This window comes from Oncorhynchus mykiss, chromosome 14 (assembly GCF_013265735.2).
Source record: "Oncorhynchus mykiss isolate Arlee chromosome 14, USDA_OmykA_1.1, whole genome shotgun sequence".
In the NCBI taxonomy this organism is placed as follows: Eukaryota; Metazoa; Chordata; class Actinopteri; order Salmoniformes; family Salmonidae; genus Oncorhynchus; species Oncorhynchus mykiss.
In genome coordinates, this window is record NC_048578.1 from 13,868,869 (window position 1) to 13,896,558 (window position 27,690).

General features: G+C 43.2%; 1 protein-coding gene across 8 annotated transcripts; it reads right to left on the minus strand.

The window, feature by feature from the left end:
- Nucleotides 1-1,206: 1,206 nt before the first annotated feature.
- On the minus strand, nucleotides 1,207-27,664 carry tbc1d2 (TBC1 domain family, member 2). 8 transcript variants are annotated; one of them, XM_021561300.2, is made up of 17 exons: nucleotides 27,446-27,664; nucleotides 27,128-27,178; nucleotides 18,825-19,338; nucleotides 18,245-18,395; nucleotides 12,735-12,861; nucleotides 11,818-11,933; nucleotides 11,322-11,560; nucleotides 10,783-11,052; nucleotides 10,383-10,523; nucleotides 5,785-5,895; nucleotides 5,454-5,626; nucleotides 4,844-5,156; nucleotides 4,528-4,715; nucleotides 3,460-3,580; nucleotides 2,988-3,173; nucleotides 2,661-2,782; nucleotides 1,207-1,945 (listed from the first exon to the last, which is right to left on the minus strand). In XM_021561300.2, the coding sequence occupies exons 2-17, from the start codon at nucleotides 27,166-27,168 to the stop codon at nucleotides 1,741-1,743; spliced, it is 3,018 nt and encodes a 1,005-aa protein (XP_021416975.2). In that variant the 5' UTR covers nucleotides 27,169-27,178; nucleotides 27,446-27,664; the 3' UTR covers nucleotides 1,207-1,740. The 8 variants fall into 8 exon arrangements, with proteins under 8 accessions (XP_021416975.2, XP_036798916.1, XP_021416978.2 ...); XM_036943021.1 differs by having other exon boundaries at nucleotides 27,128-27,295; XM_021561303.2 differs by lacking the exon at nucleotides 27,128-27,178.
- Nucleotides 27,665-27,690: the final 26 nt, after the last annotated feature.

The following is a 27,690-nucleotide window of genomic DNA, read 5'->3' on the forward strand; positions in this document are numbered from 1 at the left end:
CCTCACAGTGGACACTAACAGCTTAAATCTCTGCAATAGCTTTTTGTAGCCTTCCTCAACCATAATGTTGAAAAATCTTTGTTTTTAGGTCATTTGAGAGTTGTTTTGAGGCCCCCATGTTGCCACTCTTCAGAGGAGAGTCAAAGAGAACAACAACTTGCAATTGGCCACCTTAAATACCTTTTCTCATGATTGGATGCACTCGTCTATGAAGTTCAAGGCTTAATGAGCTCACCAAACCAATTGTGTGTTCCAATTAATCAGCGCTAAGTAGTTACAGGTATTCAAATCAACAGAATGACAAGGGTGCCCACATTTCTGCATAGCCTATTTTTCACATCTGATTTAATTTCATAACTTAATATTGCTACACTAAAAATCTTTGTCTGGACATTACCCCAGTACTCAGCTTTTATTAGAAAATGAATGGCATGCCACCGGTCATTTTCTGTGATAACAGAGTAAATTATTATGCAGCCTCAGAGGGGTGCCCAAACTTTTTCATACGACTATGTGTCCATTATAGAAGATCAAGACTTTGACCGAGGGACTGTTTCACTCAGCCTTGTCCGATTTGTACGTTGAACACACCCAGCCATAACCCACAGCGTTGTTTGCCAAACTCTTAACGTTACCAGTTGATGCACACAACGGGAAAAATCAGACACTGAACCACACAGAGACGGTGTTCTGGTTTCTTTTTCTTTACATGACAGTAAAGCAAACTGCTCTGCGAATAGCTGAGACGCAAGGCCTGATTTGTCAGCTTCTATTAGCGCGGACAGAATACCCTATTACTGAGAAGGAAGAGCCAGTATTGTAAGAGCCAGTATTGTAAAAGCCAGTACCTATACTCAAAACGATGGCCAATAGACGACTTGCATGTTTTCTGTCTGTTTCTCCCTCGCTCCTCAGGGCGAGCCATCTTTGTAGGGTGTGAATATTACGGCATTAGCTCCACGTGACTTAACAGATAGAACAATAGCTTTACTCAGCAACAAAGCCACTGTTTTTCGAGATGTTAGTCGACCTCTTCTTCGTTCTTGGAAACAAACTGCACGTCTATTCTTGTCACACAGGAATGAGAGATACTGTTCTGGATAGGCAACATCAGTTTAACTGGTGTAACAGTAGCTTTTAGAAATGTCTGCAGTAAGGTTGTTTAACATTGGGCAATGTTTTGTTTTTTATATTTATGTATATTCGTTTTTTTAAGGTAATAAATTGGAGAAAGTAAATTTGTCATTGACTGTCATAGTTGTACATTTATACATAAAGTTGACATCATGTTATGACACACAAATGACAGGAAAAGTAAACTAAATGCCAAACAGTAACACACAAGTATCCTGCATTTGGACAAAATATGCTGCAACCCAAAATCTGGAGTGTGACTTTTGGCACACGAGTGAAACATGTCAGATAAAAATCTATGTGACGTGTGCTCGTTGAAATACATACTGTAGTTAAATTAAGTGCGCAGATGTGTACATTGTGTGTTTTGCATTAATTCCTATGGCAGAGCATGTACACTCTATTATATGATCTAGAGAGAATGAGGTTGGTCAGGTAGTGTTCTTGACCATAACATACAGTAAAAAAATAGGTATTGGACCAGAACTTTGGGTGGGTCATATCTGTACCGGCAGGGCCATTCTTAATCAGATGGCTGTATAGTCTAGAACTCCAAAACCATTAGAGCCATTAGTTCCACAGGATCCATCCCTCTGTCCAGAGTCTCTACAGGTCCTCATCGTCCTCGCTGACAAGTATAGTGTCCAGGTCCTTGTCCTTACGCTCTGCGCTCTCTGTGACAAACTCCCTCTGCTGGGCCTCCAGCTCTCTGAGCTCCCCCTGCAGGCGCTCCAGATGCAGCACACGCCGGTTCTTCAACAGCTTCATGGGGAACGGGTTCATGTCGCTGAAGGCTATGTTGGTCAGTTTCCTGTTGGAAGGAACAGAGAGAGCAGGAGACAGACACAAGCCCAAGATTACTCAGCCTGCTTATTTCCATACAAAGAAACCACAGAATTGAACTCTATGTAAGCAGCATAGACACAAAACACTCCATAAGCTGTATGGCCCTAACACCAGACTTAGCCCTCTCACACGTTTTACTTGCATGCATTGGACAGAGATAATCGTATCTGCTCTTTGTTTGGAGATATGAGACTGCTGTGAATGCTGCCCTCAATGCACTCCTCTGGCTGTATAGCCTCGTTTTCTCCCATGTGTTGAGCCCATAGCTGAGACAACTGAGCTATCTGACTTATATATGGTGAGAGCATCCATCTCGGCCTACAGCAAATAGCTATTCAGTCTGCTCTGCCAGCAACACTCCGACGAAACAGAGCAGCAGAAAAAGAATGGGCTCAGTAGGAACAGGGCAAAAAGCACAAACCATATAGATAATACAACAATTAAACAGGATACAAAAGGACAAGCTAAATGTGATTTAGTGGAATCGTTCACAAACCACTTAGGGGTGAATCAGGTGTACTGGGCTGTAACAAAAACATACACGCCAGCCCTCCAGGAGTTTAAGACCTCTACTATAGTGGTTCCTATCCCACTAGAGAAACATCTAATATAGTGGCTTTTTTTTTTCCAGAACACAGCCTCCATAGTTTGAACTTGGATGATCTTTAATGACCTCTCACCTGCCGTCAGAGATGGTCTTGGTGAAGAAGCGCAGGTATTGGTAGATCTCCACGTTGTCATGGATGTTCAAGATGTCCTCCTCTTTGTACTTGAACAAAGCCAGGGCATACCGAAATATCACCTGGATCAAAACCATGCATGTACGTTTACATTAGAACTGCCGCAACAACAAAAAATGTAACGCCAGGTGGGTCGATTCTGGACAATCAATATCATTTCGTCAATCAGTTAACAACCAGTCATACTGCAGACAGGACCCACATTTGAATAACCATGAGCTAAAATTTCCTTTCGGCCCAGGCGCTAGTCTCTCTTAAGCGCGGTACCTTGGTGCCCTCGTAGAGGAAGGCGTCCCACACCCGCAGGAGGATGTCGCTGGGCAGGCTCTCAACGAACACCACCAGGAACCAGCTGAAGGTGATGAGGGACACGTCCACACTATGCTCCTCAAAATGGGCTGTCAGTCGGGGCATTTTCTCCGCCATGAAGTCCTTCAGCACACGCTGGTCCACCTGCAACATCCACCATGTCATATTGAGTCACATCAGCAGATGACAACAGATATTGGCATGACATGAGCAATGTTGTTGAATTCATTACGTTATTCATGAAATGTATGCGCAATTTAAAAGTTTCAGTTCCATGTTTTGGAACAGATGCAGAACTAAAACGGATTAAATCCCACTAAAAGCACCACTTCCCATATTTTTACTACAGAGAACTATAGAAACAATTATTTTACACATCTATACAGTTGTTTAAAATCACATATTTTGCTCCTTCGAGCCAGATCATTACCTGCGAGGCTATGAGTGTTTTGGTGTAGTAGTCCTGAGGCATAATGGTCTCCACCACAGCTACTAGACACCAGAAGGCATCCTCCTCACTCTCCAGCACCAGGAGAGCTATGGCTGCCAGCCTGAAAGGGGAGGGACAGGCCAATATCATAATTGCCCTCGGATATTCTGTCAAGATTGTTTTGAAGTCTGAAAGCTTGTATGGTATATCTACAGCCTAGTCTGAGTAGCCAGATCTAGGAAAATGCACATTTTTAGACTAATCATAGATTTTCACAAAAAAAAAAAAACTCTAAATTGTTATAAATCAGGCTTCCCTAAATTGAGAAGATTGTGTTGATTGAGTTGGTAGCATGGTTGCATCACTGCCTGGTATGGCAACTGCTCGGCCTCCGACCGCAAGGCACTACAGAGGGTAGTGCGAACGGCCCAGTACATCACTGGAGCCAAGCTTCCTGGACCTCTATACCAGGCGGTGTCAGAGGAAGGCCCTAAAAATTGTCAAAGACTCCAGCCACCCTAGTCAGACTGTTCTCTCTGCCACCGCACGGCAAGCAGTACCGGAGCGCCAAGTCTAGGTCCAAAAGGCTTCTTAGCAGCTTCTAACCCCAAGCCATAAGACTCCCAAACAGCTAATTAAAGGGCTACCCAGACTGTTTTCACCCCCCTTAACGCTACTACTATTCTCCATTTATTATGTACGCATAGTCACTTTAACTCAACCTACATGTACATATTACCTCAATTACCTTGACTAACCGGTACCCCCTGTATATAGCCTCGCTACTGTTATTTTACTGCTGCGGTTTAATTATTTGTTACTTTTTTAAACATTTTTTTACTTAACTTCTTAAAGCATTATTGGTTAAGGACTTTTAAGTAAGCATTTCACTGTAAGGTCTACCTACACCTGTTGTATTCGGGCACGTGACAAATCAAATTTGACTTGACATTGTTTTGGAGTCTGCACTTTATATCAGTTTACAGCTTTGTACATTAGGTGGCAGTATTTCTCTAGATGTAATATTTATTGAGCACACTGCTGACTGATATAGGGAGTCTTAAGTACCTGTTGAGGCCCTGGCAGTAACCAATGGTGGGATTTTGCCAGGAGAAAGCTAGCAGAATTCGTTGGAGCTGCTGCAGAGTGGGGCTGGAGGGCGAGGAAAAGCGCTGATTGGTGGTGAGCGTGCGGTGTAGGTCCAACTGGATCTGTCTGGAGGCTTGGTGGGGTGACGTAAGGCTCTTCTGGCACAGCTGAAACAGTAATGGATGGATTTCATGTAGATAGATGGATGGAAAGACTGACAGACAGATGGAGAAAGATTCTGAAATTGAGAGATGCATTGTAAGGAAGTGAACTAGCCTGATCCACTAGCACCCACCTGCTCATAGCGATCCGGGTGGCGCTCCCTCAGCGAGCGTGTGCGTGCCCTTACCACCCAGCGCCACACCCGTGGGCGGTACTCCCGTGGCACGCCACACCGCAGCAGGAATTTGAGCTCCGGGGAGGGGCAGAGGTCATCGGCCGGGCGGCCGCCCAGGTACTGAGCCCAGCGGTCCAACAAGGGTTTGACCCCGGCCTCCTGCCTCAGCAGGTTGTGGGAGCGGATCTCCAGGGCCTGGATCTTCGCCAGCAGCTTCATGTCCTCCACCTCATAGTCCGGGATGATCTTGAAGCCGTACTCGTCGTGCTCCCTGAGGAATGGAGATCAGTGTTCATTCACTGTTTTTAGATGATTTAAGCCTTCATTGACTATTGATAGTAATCTCATTTTTGTTCATTGTGGGACTGCATTGGTGATTTAATGTGTTCTTGTAACAAGGTGTCCCCCTTTAGAGACTGTTGTAAATCTTTAAAGGAACGCCTGTATGAATAAAGAATACAAATAAATAAAAGAGGTTGGTCCTGTCATCTATCAGTGTAGTGAAGCAGAGAAGACAAAAAGACAAGGAAAGGAAGCCAGTTCAGAGTATTGAGCCAGGGCCCGTTACCTGACAGGGTTGAGTTTGAGGACGTCGTTCAGGTCTCCTTTCAGTGCGTCCTCTATGAGGTTCCTCACAGCCTCCCGCTGGCCTGGTTCTAGAGCCTTGCTCTCCTGCAGCTTCCTCAGTACACCCAGGTAACGACTCTCTATCTGACAGTTACGGGCCTCCAGGTAGGCACACTGCAACACAAAATAAGCACACCCTAAGACCGAGACGGAGGTCCCAATTCAATCAACTGTAGTGGCCTTCAGTGTTTCACTTAAGCACAACCCACTTCAACAGCACATGCAGATGTATTTGGCACTGAGTAGCGCCCATATTCACAAGGCAGACCCACCTTTACCATAAGGCTTTTCTCCTGCTCTGAACTGTTGCGCCATAGCTTGGTCAGCTGGTAGATCTCAGAGTTCAGGAACTTGTTCTGGATCTTGTAGGCCTCAATGTCATCCTGTGTGAGAATTATTAATAGTGAGAGGAAGGGCAGGGTGAAGGCCATTTAAATAAGCAAAGAAATATGATTCATATTTGTACTACAACTATGTTTTTTTGGACCAGAGAATAGAGATTCTATTCCAAAAGACTCACATGTTCTGGCCCCTCATTTATAACCGGTGTGTAAATTTGACACTAAATATCTGCGTGTGATCTTTTTGAAGACTGACACGTACGAAAATTGAGATTTCTAAACGTGGGAGCACGGCATACGCATGTTTCTGCTTATAAATCAGATCTGTCGTAAACCTGTTCGCTCATGAACGCGCATTATAACTCCACCTGAATAGCGCCCGTCATTCACCTTTTAGAGTGGCACTAACACCCTTATTTGCTGTGTACTTTGGAAGTATTGGAATTAGACCAACACGTTATATCTAAAGGAAATATCAAATGTCTTTGGGAGGTGTTGGCAGAATGTCGTTTTCTTTTGCGTTGACATTTGACCGTTTCTGAAACACAAAAACAATTGCAAATTGTTGTGGACCCGTAAACATATAGTTTGAATTCAATAGTGTTTTGCATTTACTTTGTCCTGAACCTAAATGTGCAAAAAAACTGAAACATTGTCCATTCTGAGAAAAAAAAATCTAAACTACAGTAGGCTGTACCAGTGGTAGTCGATACACTTCAATGCAAAATTTCAACTGTCTGTTCACCTGTATGTTATAAACCACGCTCCCTTTTGAATGCATAGAGCAAAAACTTGAAATTATAATAGCCTCTCTAATAGGCCAAATTAAATGAGAGATGCGCATGGTAATTCGGTAAATGGATACTTTGGGAATATGAACTCATGGCCAGAAAAGGTGCAATGGTTGTGATATATATCTATTATGTTTGTAAATGAAATACTGTCTAGGCTAATCGAGAAATGTGATATTACAGTAGTCAGACGTAGCCTACAAAACGTCAATGGAAAACCGTAACCGTAACCGTGAACCGTACTGTTCTACCGTGACACTGCGCTTCGATCGGATCCCATAGAGCAAAATACTTTGAATACCAGTAGCCGATCAATTTACTACTGTGAAGTGGGTCCCATTAAAGGAGAGATGGAACGAACAGCAGCCTATCAATTTACTACTGTGAAGTGGGTCCCATTAAAGGAGAGATGGAACGAACAGTAGCCTATCAATTTACTACTGTGAAGTGGGTCCCATTAAAGGAGAGATGGAACGAACAGCAGCCGATCAATTTACTACTGTGAAGTGGGTCCCATTAAAGGAGAGATGGAACGAACAGCAGCCGATCAATTTACTACTGTGAAGTGGGTCCCATTAAAGGAGAGATGGAACGAACAGCAGCCGATCAATTTACTACTGTGAAGTGGGTCCCATTAAAGGAGAGATGGAACGAACAGCAGCCTATCAATTTACTACTGTGAAGTGGGTCCCATTAAAGGAGAGATGGAACGAACAGCAGCCTATCAATTTACTACTGTGAAGTGGGTCCCATTAAAGGAGAGATGGAACGAACAGCAGCCTATCAATTTACTACTGTGAAGTGGGTCCCATTAAAGGAGAGATGGAACGAACAGCAGCCTATCAATTTACTACTGTGAAGTGGGTCCCATTAAAGGAGAGATGGAACGAACAGCAGCCTATCAATTTACTACTGTGAAGTGGGTCCCATTAAAGGAGAGATGGAACGAACAGCAGCCTATCAATTTACTACTGTGAAGTGGGTCCCATTAAAGGAGAGATGGAACGAACAGCAGCCTATCAATTTACTACTGTGAAGTGGGTCCCATTAAAGGAGAGATGGAACGAACAGCAGCCTATCAATTTACTACTGTGAAGTGGGTCCCATTAAAGGAGAGATGGAACGAACAGCAGCCTATCAATTTACTACTGTGAAGTGGGTCCCATTAAAGGAGAGATGGAACGAACAGCAGCCTATCAATTTACTACTGTGAAGTGGGTCCCATTAAAGGAGAAATGGAACGAACAGCAGCCTATCAATTTACTACTGTGAAGTGGGTCCCATTAAAGGAGAGATGGAACGAACAGCAGCCTATCAATTTACTACTGTGAAGTGGGTCCCATTAAAGGAGAAATGGAACGAACAGCAGCCTATCAATTTACTACTGTGAAGTGGGTCCCATTAAAGGAGAGATGGAACGAACAGCAGCCTATCAATTTACTACTGTGAAGTGGGTCCCATTAAAGGAGAAATGGAACGAACAGTAGCCTATCAATTTACTACTGTGAAGTGGGTCCCATTAAAGGAGAGATGGAACGAACAGCAGCCTATCAATTTACTACTGTGAAGTGGGTCCCATTAAAGGAGAAATGGAACGAACAGCAGCCTATCAATTTACTACTGTGAAGTGGGTCCCATTAAAGGAGAAATGGAACGAACAGCAGCCTATCAATTTACTACTGTGAAGTGGGTCCCATTAAAGGAGAAATGGAACGAACAGCAGCCTATCAATTTACTACTGTGAAGTGGGTCCCATTAAAGGAGAGATGGAACGAACAGCAGCCTATCAATTTACTACTGTGAAGTGGGTCCCATTAAAGGAGAGATGGAACGAACAGCAGCCTATCAATTTACTACTGTGAAGTGGGTCCCATTAAAGGAGAGATGGAACGAACAGCAGCCTATCAATTTACTACTGTGAAGTGGGTCCCATTAAAGGAGAGATGGAACGAACAGCAGCCGATCAATTTACTACTGTGAAGTGGGTCCCATTAAAGGAGAGATGGAACGAACAGCAGCCTATCAATTTACTACTGTGAAGTGGGTCCCATTAAAGGAGAGATGGAACGAACAGCAGCCTATCAATTTACTACTGTGAAGTGGGTCCCATTAAAGGAGAGATGGAACGAACAGCAGCCTATCAATTTACTACTGTGAAGTGGGTCCCATTAAAGGAGAGATGGAACGAACAGCAGCCTATCAATTTACTACTGTGAAGTGGGTCCCATTAAAGGAGAGATGGAACGAACAGCAGCCTATCAATTTACTTCTGTGAAGTGGGTCCCATTAAAGGAGAGATGGAACGAACAGCAGCCTATCAATTTACTACTGTGAAGTGGGTCCCATTAAAGGAGAGATGGAACGAACAGCAGCCTATCAATTTACTACTGTGAAGTGGGTCCCATTAAAGGAGAGATGGAACGAACAGCAGCCTATCAATTTACTACTGTGAAGTGGGTCCCATTAAAGGAGAGATGGAACGAACAGCAGCCTATCAATTTACTACTGTGACGTGGGTCCCATTAAAGGAGAGATGGAACGAACAGCAGCCTATCAATTTACTACTGTGAAGTGGGTCCCATTAAAGGAGAGATGGAACGAACAGCAGCCTATCAATTTACTACTGTGAAGTGGGTCCCATTAAAGGAGAGACGGAACGAACAGTAGCCTATCAATTTACTACTGTGAAGTGGGTCCCATTAAAGGAGAGATGGAACGAACAGTAGCCTATCAATTTACTACTGTGAAGTGGGTCCCGTTAAAGGAGAGATGGAACGAACAGCAGCCTATCAATTTACTACTGTGAAGTGGGTCCCATTAAAGGAGAGATGGAACGAACAGTAGCCTATCAATTTACTACTGTGAAGTGGGTCCCGTTAAAGGAGAGATGGAACGAACAGTAGCCTATCCTAACTTGTAGGCCTATAGGCTATTTCGCGCGTATGAAACCATCAGTCAGAAAAGAGGAATGTATTATGCATAGAAATAGCTTTCTAATTATTTTAGAATGCAAAGATAATTGCATGTAGATATTATATTTAGATACAGTTTTTTGTTTGTTATAAATAAGTCACCATGTTGACTCCAATACTTCCCACAGTTGTGTCAAGTTGGCTGGATGTCCTTTGGGTGGTGGGCCATTCTTGATACACACGGGAAACTGTTGCGCATGAAAAACCCAGCAGCGTTGCAGTTCTTAACACAAACTGGTGGGCCAGACACCTACTACCATACCCGGTTAGGCCCTTAAATATTTTGTCTTGCCCATTCACCCTCGGATTGGTACACATACACAATCCATGTGGCCTCAATTGTCTCAAGGCTTAAAAATCCTTCTTTAACCTGTCTCCTCCCCTTCATCTACACTGAAGCGGATTTAACAAGTGACATCAATAAGTGATCATAGCTGTCACCTGGATTCTCCTGGTCAGTCTGTCACGGAAAGACATGTTTTGTACATTCAGTATATATTCCCCATTTGCACAAGGCTAATAGTCTACTTTGCCTTCTTGCAATGCAATACTTCAACCACTGGAAACTGTGCGTATACATGGTCTAAAGTTTGTGGGTGGATAAGCACATTCTCACATCAAGTTTAGTTTTTATAAATGACAACTTTTACGTTAAAAAAAAATGGCACGCGCATGTTTTGGGGCATATTTTGTGAGTATGCAACATTTATAAATTAGGCTTCTGGTCTTGATTCCATCTCTGTTGTTGGACTGACCTACTACCTACCAACCACAAACCAACCTTGAGGTTCTCAGTGTCCTCCTGCAGCTGGTGGAAGGTCAGGGCCTCCAGGCCATTAGTGGTGGACATGGTGCGTCTTGGGTCGGTCATGCAGGCCGCCACCTGCTCTGACAGCTTCAGGATCACCTGGGATAACATCAGAAAATATGATATTATTAGGCAGTGATGCCATACATTATCATATCATGAAGTGTATACACTTGGAGCCAAATAGAACTCGGGCCCATATTCAAAAGGCATCACAGAGTAGGAGTGGTGATCCAGGATCAGGTCCCCACTGTCCACATAATCATTATGCTCGATAAGGCTAAACTGATCCTGTATCAGCACTCCTTCTATGAGACTCTTTGTGACTACGAGACCAGACCCCAAAAATGGGTTTCACCTCCTGTTTGGAGTTGTTCTTCGCCATCATCAGGGTGACGTTTTCCTTCAGCTCGGCCACGTGGGTGTCCCTTTGGGCCAAACTCGCCCTCAGACCCTCTGCCTCGACCTTCAGCTCCTCCAGACGACCCTGCAGGTCAGCAGCTTGGCGCTCGCGGTGCCTCAACAGCTCCAGACGCTCCTGCTCACACTCGGCTGCCAGGAACTCAGTGCAGGTCCGCTTCTCCAGCTGAGCCGCCTCAAGGGCCTTGTGGAGAAGCCACACCAGCTCCTGGATGGGGGAAGGGGAGGAGGAAGAGGATAGGGTAGAGCCAGGGGCAGGATGGGATGTGAATAGTGAGGTTAGTCCATCTAGTCTGGCACAGATTCAAATGAGAAGGAATACATTTAATTTCAAGATATTTGTAGGCATATCAAACCAATCAATACGCCACATTCTAGACGTCAGAGAGTGGATAAGGGCAGGGTGAAAATCAAGCATGGCTTTGTAAGATATTGGAGGTGTATTAGATCTGGCACAGCTTTGGTCTTAGCTCTAACCTTCTGGGCCTTGACCTCCTCAGCCAGCATGTGTTTCTCCTGCTGAAGGCAGGTAGTCTTGTCTGAAGCAGCTTCCCGTAGCGCAGCGGGCATGGTGGCAGAGCTGCCCCTCGTCTTCCTCCTGATCCTCGGGGACGGGCATGTGAACGACCTGCCCTCCCCTGGGGAGCGCTCACCCGCAGGGTCCGCCAACAGCAGCGGGGTGGTAGGAGTCGGAGGGTCAACGGGAGTCCTAGGGTCTGTAGGAGGGCATGGAGGTTAGCTATGGCTCTGTGGTTATTATGGACTGTGAGATCACCAACTTGTGAAATAAAATGTTTCTTTGTTTAGATGAGAAAAAAATGACAATGTTACTCGAGCAATGAGGACATTATGCCATCAGACAATGAGAAAACCTGATCCTTCTGTATGATTTCAATCAGCTGCCGACAGAGGGCAGAAGGATGCCAGAAAATTAGAGAACATCTCCAGAGGCTAGGGTGTGTGTGGGACATACCAATCCTGTCCTGGGCTGTCTGGTAGGGGGTCCAGGGAGGAGGCACCTCCAAATGGAACACACTCCGACTCAGTTCCTGGGAGGACCGCTTGTAAAAAAGACTGTGCACCGAGTTCCTGTAGGAGCAGCACGCATGTGTGAGAACACACACACACACATAAGCATGCACGCCAACATCCCCACCCCCAAGTGCCAGCCTTAGTGTAAACCTGCAACTAGAACAATCCCTTTATTATGAAGCGATTAAGGTACAAGTCCTCCAAAAAAACATTAATCTCAAAGTCACTTTCACTATGAAGTCAATCTTGACATGTTCGATTGGCAGAGGACAAACATCTGTAGTCACATATCCACAAACAGTTCTGTCTACGATCAATAACTTCGATGAATATCGAGTCAATCGTCAACTACTACAACGTATCCCAAAGTGATGGAGAAAAAAAATCTACACAGTTACATATTGGGATAATATTTTTGAAGATACAACATCATATCGTTTTGACAATATCACAATGTTACTTTTGCGATAGTTGGCTGTACCTGCACCAAAACCCCAGTATTTTTCCTTCATAGGTTTTTCTCCATCTTCTTTTTGTTTTCAGCACTTTTATTTGCATGACTGATTGTTTTGTCATGGGTCTCTCTCGTCCCTCTGCAGCAGACATATGGTGAGCAATATGTTTGGAACATCAAATCACAATAAAATCACAGTATCAAATTGCAATACAGATAGAATCTTGAGAATCGCAATACATATCGGCGCCTAAGTATCATGATAATACTGTATCGTGAAGGTACCTGGCAATTCCCAGCCCTATTATCCCATACCATCTGTTGTACAGGTCCAGTCATATGCCTCAATGCCAAATGAATGGTAAAGATAGGCAGAAAATAAAAAAAATAAAAAATTCACCTACTGAATCTCTATCAGAGGATGTTTGAGGGAGAAGTTGCTTAGGGGGGCCCGTTGTTGCGGTGCGGGCAGATTGGCAGCCTCCTCACCCAAGAGGCCTGGCGGGGTCTTCATGGTGGGCAGGAAGTCATCTACGTTACAGGAAGTAACAGGAAAGAACAATGTCAGTGGATCACGCCCTCTGGAGCCAGGGCACACAAAGGACACAGCTACTCATGTAACAAGCAGGAACCTTCTGGCTGAAGACAATGAGTGATATTATGGGTTGTAATACAGAGAATAAAGACCATGACTATCCAGCCACTTGGTCTTGAGATGAAGTTGTTTGCTCTTACTGTACTGCTATGAACTGAAAGTTATGACACCATGGGGTGAGACCCATTGAAAAGTCTAAAAGATTCATATATTTTTATTAACTGACAAAAGTCCTGATATCTTTTGGGCAACCAAATTGTGCACGCTAGATACAAATACAATGGCGACCGTGGGAATATTCAAAGGAGTACCACGGTCAAAGCATACTGTTCTGTTCCGTCGTGAAACGTACTGGGCATGTCAGGACAAGCATGAAATACCTCACAGTTTACAAACCAGTTGGTAGGAAAGGTTGTGTCTACAACAGGAGCAAACTCAATGACGTTGGGCAAAGTCAAAACAGGGAACTAGCAATAACGTCACTTTTACATTGTTCATTGATGCATATTCAAGACAGCTATGACTTGAACAGTTGGATTTCTCACTTATACAAGCCGTTTAAGCTTCAAAATATCATACGGATGTGTTGATTTATTGGACCAGAATAGCCTGTAGTATGCGTAGTGTAGCCATGCGGTGCTGTAACCAAGGCTCCTAGTTCAGCAGTGTGTCAGACGGGCACTTCCTCTCTCTCTCGCTCGCTCTCTCTCTCTCGCTCTCTGTCTGGGCCATGCAGAATCACCTCCTGCAGCTGTCAGTGGAGCTGTAGCTTAAACATTCATTACATAGATTACCCAGGGGTCAAAGAGCAGGGCACATTGGGATCACCTGCGACACGTTCAGTAGGCAAACATTGTGGAACTCTAAGATAGAACAAACATGTCTCAACTCTATTCATGACATTTCTATCTGCAACATTCTACAACTCATAGTATTTCTATCTGGAAAGTACAGTGTTTCAAAATGTTGTGAATAGAGCTGAGAGACATGTTTGTTCTACGTAAAATATTTATCTCTTAGAGTTCCACAATGTTTGCCTACTGAAAGGTCCCAGGTGATTCCAGTGTGCCCTGCTCTTTGACCCCTGGAGAATCTGTGTACTAAATGTTTAAGCTACAGCCCCACTGACAGCTGCAGGAAGTGATTCTGCATGGCCCAGACAGAGAGAGAAAGAGAGATAGGAAGTACCTGTCTGACACCCTGCTGAACTAGGAGCCTTGGTTACAGCATCAACTGTACATTTCAGTGTTCCTCAAGGCTCCGTTTTAGGACCACTACTGTTTTCACTATATATTTTACCTCTTGGTGATGTCATTCGGAAACATAATGTTAACTTTCACTGCTATGCGGATGATACACAGCTGTACATTTCGTTGAAACACAGTGAAGCCCCAAAATTGCCCTCCCAGGAAGCCTGTGTTTCAGACATAAGGACGTGGATGGCGGCAAATGTTCTACTTTTTAGACAAAACAGAGATGCTTGTTCTAGGTCCCAAGAATCAAAGAGATCTTTTGTTGAATCTGACAATTAATCTTAGTTGTACAGTTGTCTCAAATAAAACTGTGAAGGACCTCAGCGTTACTCTGGACCCTGATCTCTCTTTTGATGAACATATCATGACTGTTTCAAGGACAGCTTTTTGCCATCTACGTAACATTGCAAAGATCAGAAACCTTCTGTCCAAAAATGATGCAGAAAAATGTATCCATGCTTTTGTCACTTATAGGTTAGACTACTGCAATGCTCTACTTTCCGGCTACCCGGGTAAAGCACTAAATAAACTTCAGTTAGTGCTAAACACGGTTGCTAGAATCTTGACTAGAACCAAAAATTTGATCATATTACTCCAATGCTAGCCTCTCTACACTGGCTTCCTGTTAAGGCAAGGGCTTATTTCGAGGTATTACTGCTAACCTACAAAGCATTACATGGGTTTGCTCCTACCTATCTCTCTGATTTGGTCCTGCCGTACATACCTACACGTACGCTATGGTCACAAGACGCAGGCCTCCTTACTGTCCCTTGAATTTCTAAGCAAACAGCTGGAGGCAGGGCTTTCACCTATAGAGCTCCATTTTAATGGAATGGTCTGCCTATTCATGTGAGAGACGCAGACTCGGTCACTGACACGCAGACTGAGTCACTGACATTATCTTCCTGTCCGGGTTGTTGGCCTGGTTCCTCTAGGTTTCTTCCTAGGTTCTGGCCTTTCTAGGGAGTTTTTCCTAGCCACTGTGCTTCTACACCTGTATTGCTTGCTGTTTGGGGTTTTAGGCTGGGTTTCTGTACAGCACTTTGAGATATCAGCTGATGTAAGAAGGGCATTATAAATACATTTGATTGATTTCAATTACCCAAATACAGTGTCCTCAGTGTAACCCCCGAGTGTAGAAATGATCAGTTACAATGTGAACAGTAGATAAGTGGTTTACGGGTATCAAGTCTTCAGAGATGAAAGCGGTAACGCAGCTAGAGCGAGCATTTGTCTGCAATTTGCAGACGCCGCAGAGAAAGATCTAAGCACATCTGATCAACGTTGTTTCCTGTCCTGAACCCCACCTACCAATCTCAACCTTGGCCAGACACGCCCCCCATGGGGCATATAATAATAGATCATTCAATACTGGAAGGATGAATTCGTTATTTGCAATGATAAAGGCCTGTGTAGGTGAAAATAACATTTAATCTATTTCATGAAAATGCCATGACCCTAAAAGTCCATGAATAGCTCCCAGAGGGATTTAGATTGTTATTGCGTTCCCCTCCCCAGTCTATCTACATTTTACGTCATTTAGCAGACGCCCTTATCCAGAACGACGTACATGAGCAATAATTGCCTTGCTCGAGGGCACAGACAGATTTTTCACCTAGTCGGCTCAGAGATTCAAACCAGTGACCTTTTGGTTACTGGCCCAACGCTCTTAACTGCTAGGCTACCTGCAAAAGGGAAGTCAACCCTCCATTTGTTAGTCAGATACTGTGCCTTTACGACAGCAATACAGGTTTACAGAGTAGAGACATGAATGTTGGCAAAGAATGACATTTCTTCTAGAAACTATTGCAACAGAAAAAAGTTATTTGCCAGGGCCAGTCATTTGCCAATGTATCTAAGTAGTGCACATACTGAATATATATATATTTATATAGAAATGCCTGACTTAACTCATGGAAATACTGTATTTTACATGATGGAAATGAGCAGCAAAGACAGCTTCCTTATTATTTGTAAACATAGGTCTCTGTTCTAAAACACTAGAGACCAAATAGGCCAGTTGTTTCCCCAGACATCAGCTGACTGACTTGCTGGAGGAACATGGAAGAAGTCTGTTAATCCTCCATGCATTTTAAAACATTGGAATGGCTCCAATCATGCATTCTGTTTAACGACACTAGGGCCTGTTCCGAAGGCTGCAACATTACAGAACGGTCCTATAGAAATGTATTGTTTGGAAGAGTTATGACCCTCTGTCATGTAGAATAGGGAATCATATCAGCAGAGTCAGCTCTACTCATAGTATTTCTATCGGGAAAGTTCAGAGTGTTTCAATTACCTGAATAGTGTCCTCAGTGTAACCCTCGAGTGTAAAAATGATCAGTTACAATAATTCTTGTTCTTTTCTGACAAGAATACTGTCAAATTAAAGTGACAGTCAATTGTTACTAACATTTTTGTATGTAAACTAGAATTTTTGACAGAACGTTTGTATGAAAGCCTATTTGAGAGTTTAAGATGAATAACTTACCCAAAGTTCTGTTTAAGTCTCTGATTGGCTGGCTACACTTGATGCCCACGGTAGATTTGCTGAATCACTGAAAGGAAGTGGGTGTGCTGCCAGAGTAAAAGGTTTTCAGGAAGCTACGTCTCAGAGGGAGAATTTGGAAATCCCTAGTGAGGCCAGGGAGAGGCTGACAAAGTCGACTGCTGATGATTCATGAAGTGACTATGTAGCCAAGGGACAAGTGTGGTAAATATTGACATCACACTCCAGTGCATTGACATCTGTTTTCACTCAAAATAAATTTGTTGTTGTTGTTTGGACATTGTGAGTTATTACTAATGGTTAGTTAAAAATGATAACGTTCAATTCAACTAACTTAATTTGTTGCCTAGTAATATGTCTGCTTCGAACTCACTCTCAAACACGTAGATCCACTGACGCAGCTCACTCTTCAGATCCCAATCAGCTGAATTCTGATCACCTGTTTAGACACCTGTGTGTCATTATCACACACTATTTAGTTCAGTTACTTGCACCCCATCATTGTGAGATATTGTTTGTTTTGTGACACACTTCTATTTGGAGCTCTGTTTTTCCCGTAATTTAATCCTCCAGTGTATGATAGTGAGGAAGGCAAAAACTGACGCCTTTTGCCTGTACTTTAGGCTATCGGATTTCCTGTTATCAACCTATTGCCTGATCTCCCGGACGACGTTACCAGCCTTTTCTCTGCCTGTACTGTTGCCTTTTTGGAACCCCTGTGTATGACCTTCTGCCTGCCCCTGGACCCAGCTACCTGCCTCCTCCTGTGTATGACCTTCTGCCTGCCCCTGGACCAGCTACCTGCCTCCTCCTGTGGTCCTTTATAAATAAACACCTGCTGCGCCGTGCGCTTGAAACCAACACTCTGTCTCCCATCGTGTTCATTACACCTAGTTTTTCACCTCTAGTCTGCCAATTGTAATCAAACGGTGTCATAGGGTGTTCTGTATCTGTGTGTAGGATCTTGTACATATTAGAAATTACCTCTAAACTAGCATGTGTCAATTGGGAGTGGAATAACTTGAGACAAACCCCTTTGATAGAATATGACACCCATCTCCTAAGGTATTCATAGTACAATTTAGTATGATATCAACTTTAAACAAAACATTTCCTCAGATAACACGATCCAACTGGTTACATAATTTAAAAAAAAATGTTAACCTTTATTTAACTAGGCAAGTCAGTCAAGAACAAATTCTTATTTACTATGACGGCCAAACCCGGACGATGCTGGGTCAGTTGTGCGCCGCCCTAGTGGACTCCTAATCACGGCCGGATATGATACAGCCTGGGTCATTGACATTCCAGTCACTGCTAACTTGACTATGTGTCCGATGGTTCCACGTGAAGTATTACATTTCTCTCACATCTTTTAACGCTTCACTAAGCATAAAACCACGCATGGTATATGATGGTACTGAGCTGTTATTCTTAGCCTGGTTGCCAGATCTGTTTCTACATGAACAACCTTCTCTGTCGATCATTGTCATGCCAGACATAATCTTGATCAGTGTCTGGGGCCACTTCATTCTACTACCTCCCGTCTTTCTGTACCTGGGCAGCTGGTGGGTAGTTCCCCCTGTCCCTCTGGTCTCTGGTGGTCAGTGCAGTGACGTGTGGATTCTCCTGTCAGCTGGTCTCGGTGCTGCCATCTCTTCAGCTGCAGCTGTTGTAGCCAGTACATCATGGCCTCCTGGTTATCTGCCTGAAACAGACAGAATATATATTGTTAGCCTACTGTACATGTGTGCCCAAGTCGGAATATCTGTAATGCATAACTTCTAAAATGTTTGTTATTTTTAATCACGTTATTCAGATACAGGAGCACCACTGTTTCGCTGCCTCATGTATCCTTTTAGCGGTCTTCCCATCTCTCCACAAAAACCAATGACATTTCAGAAATATTGATGACACTCACATTCAGAGCAAAGTCAGACGTTTGGGAAAACCCTGGGGATACCGGTTGAACTTGTGATGGCACCAGAAGTGAATCCCCTCTAAATCAGGGACTTTGGCCAACCACTGACATTAATAATCAAGTAACTACCAGGATGAAAAGGAAACAGGCAGAATGGCCAACCTCGAGATTCAGATTTGACCACCCCTGTTATAGTATAGATTAAATAAACATTACCTTGAGGACGAAGGTCCGTTCAGGGTTCTGGATGTGAAAGGTGCCCTGCTCTCCGTGGAGGGGGTAACCGAACGTGGCTCTGCACAGCTCAATCCTCCCCAAAGAGGTCACATCCTGTGCCGTCCTGTAGTAAAACAACTGGCTCTTCTTCTCCTCGTACGTGAACCAGCGCCACTTCCACGACTTCAGGGGACCTCCTTGTTTAAGGAGATACCCACATAGTTTAGTGATAGACGGGCTTTCCGTGGGTTGTTGCTGGGCTTGGTTGTCCATGGTGGTGGCAAACTGACTCTGGTTGTTGTCTGTGGCAGCAGTCTTAGCTGGGACCCCTTCACTCTGGTGGTCCTGACTCGGCTGGCCCATGCCGTTTGTGCGTGTAGCGGTCTCTTCAGAGTTCCTCCCTGTTGTGATACAATCATCCTCATCCGCTGGGCTTACCGCCTCTGCTTGGGGAGGAAGTGAGTGAGACGAGGCAGTGCTGGGATTTCCTTCTGGGTCCTCTCCCTCCATCACACTGAGAGACCAAGAGGGAGTTGAAAAAAAGCTCAACTAAAACAAAGCATACAATGGAGAGGTCACTCTGCTCCACTTGGAGACTTGACATGATAGTGAGGCTTTGACAACGGGGTCAGCATGAACACATCTAAAGCTGTTCAATGTGTAATATTTTATTTTCATCTCCATTTGTAAACTAATATATGATTGGCTTAGAAAAGTGTTACACTTTGTGGCTCTAATCTTTTTGCCATGTTTTTCCTTGCATCACTCTACAGGGTTTTTGAAAAGGTCATACTGGTGCTATGTCGGATTTCATGAGGGTTGCCAATGGTGTAAAAAGTTGGATTTGTCTGTTTATTTTTGTGGTATCGATAAAAAAAAGGTATTTGATTGGGGAATGGGGATCCATTTTCACGATGGGAAATCAATTCATCAATAAATGTTGGGAAACAGAAGACCAGCAACAAAAAACAAACAAACTGGTTTAAATTCCCCTGGTGCAACTGCATGGTATTTGCAACTATAACGAGTCTGAACTATGATCAAGTAAGCCATATCAATGCAGTTAAACAGGTTCATGTAAAATAATGAATTATGTTGGCTTACACTTATGGCACTTCCAAGGCCATTTCATGATGATTATTACGGTCGTGTCAATCATGTTTTATAATTAGGCTACTGTAACAAGGCAAATACCAGCATTGTAGGCCTACTGCCTCTGCCCAGATGCCTACTCATCTTTCAAGGCAACAGCCATTAGAGCTCACTTTGCCACGCATGAGCCCTGGTCTGAGTCCCAGCTTTCACTTTCTTTCGCTACACTGGTGGCAGACTTGGGATCACGTCCAGCTCACATCATAAAGTGGTGGGAAGCATTCTGTAATTACATTGATATATCTAGTGAACAATGGATAAGCAACAATGGGCGTGATGGATAGAAGTCGTCACTACGGGTGTGATCAAGCCTTACATCAAAGTTGCCTGAATGTGCAATGCCCCGATCAGTTATTCAGAAGAAAATCCTCTCTTTCTAAATTACATGAGTTGTGTGGATCTGAAACAAACACATTCTACACATTTACAAAACTACCCGTTTAAAGTGTTATTATAACCACGGTGTTATTTTGTTAAAGTTTATACATCTAATAACCTGACAATGATCCACATCATATGGGTAGATAAATAATGCAGCAAAACACAACCATCTTTTTTTTAAGGACGCAAACCAGTAATATGAATCACTGTTAATCCATCCTGTTCTGATCCAATGAGATGGATGGAGGATTTTCTACGGCCTAGAATCAAGGCCTTTCCCTGTCATGAAGGACAAAGCTAGCTAGGCTAGGTGAAGACTGAACTCAAGTTAAGGGTTATATGTCAGACTCTCCAATACCACTTTGCCCAACATGTTATACCCCAGAGGTTGTAAATAAACCATGTTTGAGGTGATTTAACTTGGATTATCATCATCATTATTATTGGGCTGTGAAACCCATAGCCAAATCGCTTCAGACTGAGCATTTCTCACTGGAAAATGCTGCCGACATTGAACACAGCCTAGGGTTAGGGCGTTTAATTTCAGACTGTCCTGTGCCACTATTCCCAACATCTTATACAACATAGGTTGTAAATAAACTATTTTTAAAGTGATATAACTTGTATCATTATTATAGGACTGTGAAACCCATAGCCGAATGGCTTCAGACTGAGCATTTCTCACCATTTATTTACAGAGGGCAATTTCTGTTTTATAACAGGTACTGTCCATCATTTACAGTATTGTGTTGATTAATTATGGCTTTCTTTGGTGGAAATACAGAATATGTATAAACATGTCAAATATACCAAAGCTAAGGACCATTAACCATGTTATTCATTACTGAAACATGTAAACTACAATGAATACATGACAACTAGATACAAATATATATATATTTTTTTATTATTCATACATAAGTCAAGAATAGGCTATAACATGAGTAAAAACAAAGTGTGTGTAAGTGTTTGTGTGCATGTATTATGGTGTGTATTGTAATTTTCCATCATAAAAATGTATCCACATTCCCCAATCAAATACATTCATCAATACCACACAATAAAATAAGTAAAGTTGGGCATTTTGTCTCCAATCTGTCAACCATAATAAAATTCGACATAATGCATTTTATACAAGACTATGAAAGAAATGGTGTAATGTACACCAAAAAAGAGACTTTAATTAAATGCATTAATGAAAAATATGAATATGCAAAATATGAAACGGGTTATGAAGAAAATTGTGTAGGCCTACTGTTGCCTACATGGGAAAAAAAAGGCCTTTCTGACTACAAGTGCACCTGTATCCCAAAGTATTAAGTGAAAACAAGCATAGAAAACAGTATTGGCATTAAAAAAAAACCACAAGGTTACTGTATTTATAATTATTTCGGTGACAACCTGGTTGATTAAAAATGTTGGGTTCTTAACACGTTTTAAAAAATATATATAAATAAATGTGGTACACAAAAAGGCAGTGTAGAACACCATTGCCCATCACGCAATGCTGTAATAACTTTCAAAAGAAAGATTGTTCCGAAGTTTGCCTGCCTGCATAGAAAACAAATACAAAACATCATCATAGGTACACTTCAACAGACAAAATTAGATTTTTTTTTCTCCAGAAAATCCCATTGTAGGATTTTTAATGAATTTATTTGTAAATTATGGTGGAAAATAAGTATTTGGTCACCTACAAACAAGCAAGATTTCTGGCTCTCACAGACCTGTAACTTCTTCTTTAAAAGGCTCCTCTGTCCTCCACTCGTTACCTGTATTAATGGCACCTGTTTGAACTTGTTATCAGTATAAAAGACACCTGTCCACAACCTCAAACAGTCACACTCCAAACTCCACTATGGCCAAGACCAAAGAGCTGTCAAAGGACACCAGAAACAAAATTGTAGAACTGCACCAGGCTGGGAAGACTGAATCTGCAATAGGTAAGCAGCTTGGTTTGAAGAAATCAACTGTGGGAGCAATTATTAGGAAATGGAAAACATACAAGACCACTGATAATCTCTCTCAATCTGGGGCTCCACGCAAGATCTCACCCCGTGGGGTCAAAATGATCACAAGAACAGTGAGCAAAAATCCCAGAACTACATGGGGGGACCTAGTGATTGGGACCAAAGTAGCAAAGCCTACCATCAGTAACACACTACGCCGCCAGGGACTCAAATCCTGCAGTGCCAGACGTGTCCCCCTGCTTAATGATCCAGAAGAAGACTGGGAGAACGTCATATGGTCAGATGAAACCAAAATAACTTTTTGGTAAAAACTCAACTCGTCGTGTTTGGAGGACAAAGAATCCTGAGTTGCATCCAAAGAACACCATACCTACTGTGAAGCATGGGGGTGGAAACATCATGCTTTGGGGCTGTTTTTCTGCAAAGAGACCAGGACGACTGATCCATGTAAAGGAAAGAATGAATGGGGCCATGTATCGTGAGATTTTGAGTGAAAACCTCCTTCCATCAGCAAGGGCATTGAAGATGAAACGTGGCTGGGTCTTTCAGCATGACAATGATCCCAAACACACCACCCGGGCAACGAAGGAGTGGCTTCGTAAGAAGCATTTCAAGGTCCTGGAGTGGCCTAGCCAGTCTCCAGATCTCAACCCCATAGAAAATCTTTGGAGCGAGTTGAAAGTATGTTGCCCAGCAACAGCCCCAAAACATCACTGCTCTAGAGGAGATCTGCATGTTGGAATGGGCCAAAATACCAGCAACAGTGCGTGAAAACCTTGAAGAATTACAGAAAACGTTTGACCTCTGTCATTGCCAACAAAGGGTATATAACAAAGTATTGAGATAAATAAGTATTTGGTCAATAACAAAAGTTTTCCACCATAATTTGCAAATAAATTCATTAAAAATCCTACAATGTGATTTTCTGTTTTTTTTCTCATTTTGTCTGTCATAGTTGAAGTGTACCTATGATGAAAATTATAGGCCTCTCATCTTTTTAAGTGGGAGAACTTGCACAATTGGTGGCTGACTAAATACATTTTTTGCCCCACTGTATATTGCTCAACTAAAGATCTGGCCCTAGTCAAAGTCAGTCAACAGTTCCACATTTAATTATCTGGAACGAAGCAAGTGTGTGAATAGTAGACATGTAAATATCCTTTCACTGTTTACAGCAGATCTCCAACTTTTCACAACCATATTCTGAGGAAGAACAAGAACTACCTGGTTAGGGTGATTGGCCTGATAGGGTGTGTCCAGCAATGGAATGAAACATCCAACCAATGCCTCAAGTGATGTGCTGAACGTCCTCCACAAACCCACAGGGTTGTGGGGTCTGTCCAGAAACAACCACTAGCTCATACATCCTCGGCACTTATGGAGATTTGAGAGGATTGGACAGGTGTAAGCAATATGGCAAAAAGTATACCAAGTCTGTTAGAGGGTGGAGCTATCACCATGTCACCACCTATCAATGACTCTCAGATCTCCACAAGTGTCTGAGAGAAGGGGCTAGGGGTTGTGTCTGGACAGGGCCTGGGTATCACACACCATAATAAATACTCATGCACCGGTCATTGGTTGTGTGAATATAAAGGGGACTGAGCATACTAGACCATGTCATTTCAAAATGAGGGGTGTTGTAGCTCTATTGGTGTTGCTATTCTGTCTGTCAAGTAGTCTTACGACTTGCACTAAATTCTTCCACTGCTCTGTCATTCGCTACATACTTTAGATGGAGACTGCCATCATTGAAGTAATTTGTGGTGACGAGGGGCACTGTACAAAACAAAGTCTTCGGCTTTGCTACTTTGATACAAATCGCCGATTGCCAATACTTAGCCTTCAAGGCAAGCAACACTGAACCATGCATGACGGCACCAGCTGTTCCCGATGACTGTGTGATCACGCTCTCCATAGCCGATGTGAGTAAGTAATATTCACAAAGCCGCAGTGCCAGATGGATTACCAGGCCGCGTACTCGGGGCATGCGCTGAACAGCTGGCAAGTGTCTACACTGACATTTCACCCACTCCCTGACCCAGTCTAATACCTATGTTTCAAGTAGACCACTATATTCCCTGTGCCCAAGAACGCCAAGGTAAAATGTCTAAATGACTATCACCCCGTAGCACTCACATATGTAGCCATGAAATGCCTTGAAAGGCTCATATCAACACCATCATCGCAGACACTCTGGACCCACTACAATTCGCATACCGCCCCAACGGATCCACAGATGACGCAATCTCCAATGCACTTCACAATTCCCTTTCCCACCTGGACATGAGGAACACCTATGTGAGAATGTTTTTCATTGACTACAGCTCAGAGTTCAACACCATTGTGTCCTCCAAGCTCATTACTAGGCTAAGGACCCTGGGACTGAACACATCCCTCTGCAACTGGATCCTGGACTTCCTGATGGACTGCCCCCAGGTGGTGAGGGTAGGCAACAACACATCCACCACGTTGACCCTCAACACAGGGGCCCCTCAGGGATGTGTGCTTAGTCCCCTCCTGTACTCCCTGTTCACCCATGACTGAGTGATCGCGCACGACTCCAACACCATTGCTAAGTTTGTAGACGACACGACAGTGCTAGCGATGATCACTGACGATGATGAGACAGCCTATAGGGTGGAGGGCAGAGACCAGGACAACATCATCTCCCTCACCCTCAGCAAAATAAAGCAGCTGATCGTAGACAACAGGAAATGGAGGGCTGTGCACGCTCCATTTAATGTGTAAATGTATTTTTTGTGTTATCTGTGATCGTTTGTTTGTCTTGTGTAGTTTCTTAATCATTGTATCTAAACGGTATGTGGAAACATGTATATGCAGGGCCCAGCTGTAAAAGAGACCTTGGTCTCAGTCTGGTCTTTGTTGAAATAAAGGTGTAATAATAATAATAATAATAATAATTCACATTGACAGGGCTGTAGTGGAGCGGGTCGAGATCTTCAAGTTCCTCATTGTCTACATCACTAAGGATCTAACATGGTCCACACAAGCCAACAGTCGTGAAGAGGGCATGGCAATGACCTCAAAAAGTTCTACAGCTGCACCATTGAGAGCATCTTGACTGGATGCATCACCAATTGGTATGGCAACTGCTTGGCATGCGACCACAAGACGCTACAGAGGGTAGTGCGCATGGCCCAGTACGTCACTGGGGCCGAGATCCCTGACATTCAGGATCTCTATACAAGGTGGTGTCAGAGGAAGGCCCTAAAAATGGTCAAAGACTCCAGCCACCCAAGTCATAGACGTATCTCTGCTCCCGCACAGCAAGCAGTACTGATGCAACAAGTCTGGAACCAACAGGACCCTGAACAGCTTCTACCCCCTAGACATAAGACATTTTTTTTTACTCGTAGCATAAGCTGCTGGTATTGTTTATCATCTGTCACTTTATTCCTAGTTACATATCTACCTCAATTACCTCGTACCCCTGCACATCGACTCGGTACCGGCACTTCGTGTGTACAGCCAAGTTATCGTTACTCATTGTGTATTAAACTTTTTAGTTTTCTATTATTTCTCTATTTACTTTCTGTCTGCATTGTTGGGAAGGGCCCCTAAGTAAGCATTTCACTGTTAGTCTACACCTGTTTTTTAAGGAGCATGTGATAACTAAAATGTGATCTGATTTTAAATCCTAGACTTCCGACTGAATGTTTTTATTTAACTAGGCAAGTCAGTTAAGAAAAAAAATCTTATTTACAATGACGGCCTACCCCGGCCAAACCATAATCACAGCCGGTTGTGATACAGCCTGGAATCGAACCAGGGTCTGTAGTGACGCCTCTGTAGTGCCTTACATGCTGACCAAACCGCACGTCTGCGAGTGCCATCACGGCAAGTTGTTTTTGTTCACCCACACCGGAAGTGATCAGGACACGCAGGTTGAAATATCAAAACAAACTCTGAACCAATTACATTAACTTGGGGACAGGTCAAAAAGCATTAAACATTTATGCCAATTTAGCTAGCTAGCTTGTTATTGCTAGCAAATTTGTCCTAGTATATAAACATTGGGTTGTTATTTTACCTGAAATGCATAAGGTCCTCTATTCCAACAATAAATCCACAGATATACCGGGAAACACTTGGTTTATCGTTTTCTCTCCTCCTTCCTTCAAGCTTCTTTTTCTTATTTTGACTAAAATCTAAAGAAGAATATTATATGGCGGTTGGCAACCAACATTACAGCATTACTACAACCCACCGGAGTGTGGACCTTCGTTCATCTTTCAATCACCCACCTGGGCATATGCTTCTAAAAACCAATGAGGAGATGGCAGGTGGATATATCCTCCTAAAAAAACTATTTATATTTTAGCACCTGGCCACACAGATGCTCATGAGCAGTGTGGGTGCAATGATTGAATAACATGCATGTGTACATTGAATTTGCAACAGTGTGGTCAACATGTTAGACTGCAGCATCACTTGTGTTCAAGACAACTGGGAACTAGGTAATCATTTTAAAAAACGAGCTCTTTCTGAAAAATCTGTCATCCAAATTGGAATTCCAAGTTGGAAACACAGGCATCTTTCAAGAGCTCTGACCTGAAGATAAGTAACATCATGGTTTTACCTCGTTTTTTCGTCCCCAGTTGTCTTGAAAGCACTGAGGTCATAAATTGTAGAAATAGACACTTCAAAATCTTTACACACACACACACTTGAAATATGACCACATTTGAAAACCATCTTGAAATTTCGAACATATGGCCGTCTTTATACCATAATGTCACAGTCACATGTAAAAACTACAGTAAATGAAATATTTACCTACTCGTTTTAAACTCCTTCTCCAAGTAATAACATGCCATGGAATGCTCACTGGATCCCGAAAGTCAGCAACAAAATTAGTTCCAAGGACCTACAGGTTGATCCAGGCGCGATAGAAACCAACGCCAATCTAGAGCTTCTTGGAATAGGGCGGTGGCGCGCGCCAAGCTATTTTCAATACATTACACAATGTATTACTTGCAGTTGATGCTTGCTTGAGTTAGCTTATTTTAGACTTAAAACATAAGCTAGTAAAGTTCGTTCCCTTCCGAAACATTTTCACAATATAGGAACAGAGGTGTGTACTAGCTTACATACCTTAGGCTTGCACGTCGGCGCTGTTTACTGGCAGCGGAAATTTCACTGGCAAAAAACGTCTCTCTCCAGTTGTCTAAATATTGGTGCTTTGAAGACAACTGGGAACTCGGAAAAAACGAGGTCAAATCATGACACCAGTGATCTTCAGGTCGAAAAGTCGGAGCTCTGGAAAGTTGCCCGATGCCGCGTTCATATTATAGTCGGAACTAGGAAATCCCACTTTCTGAACGCGACCTATAACTACA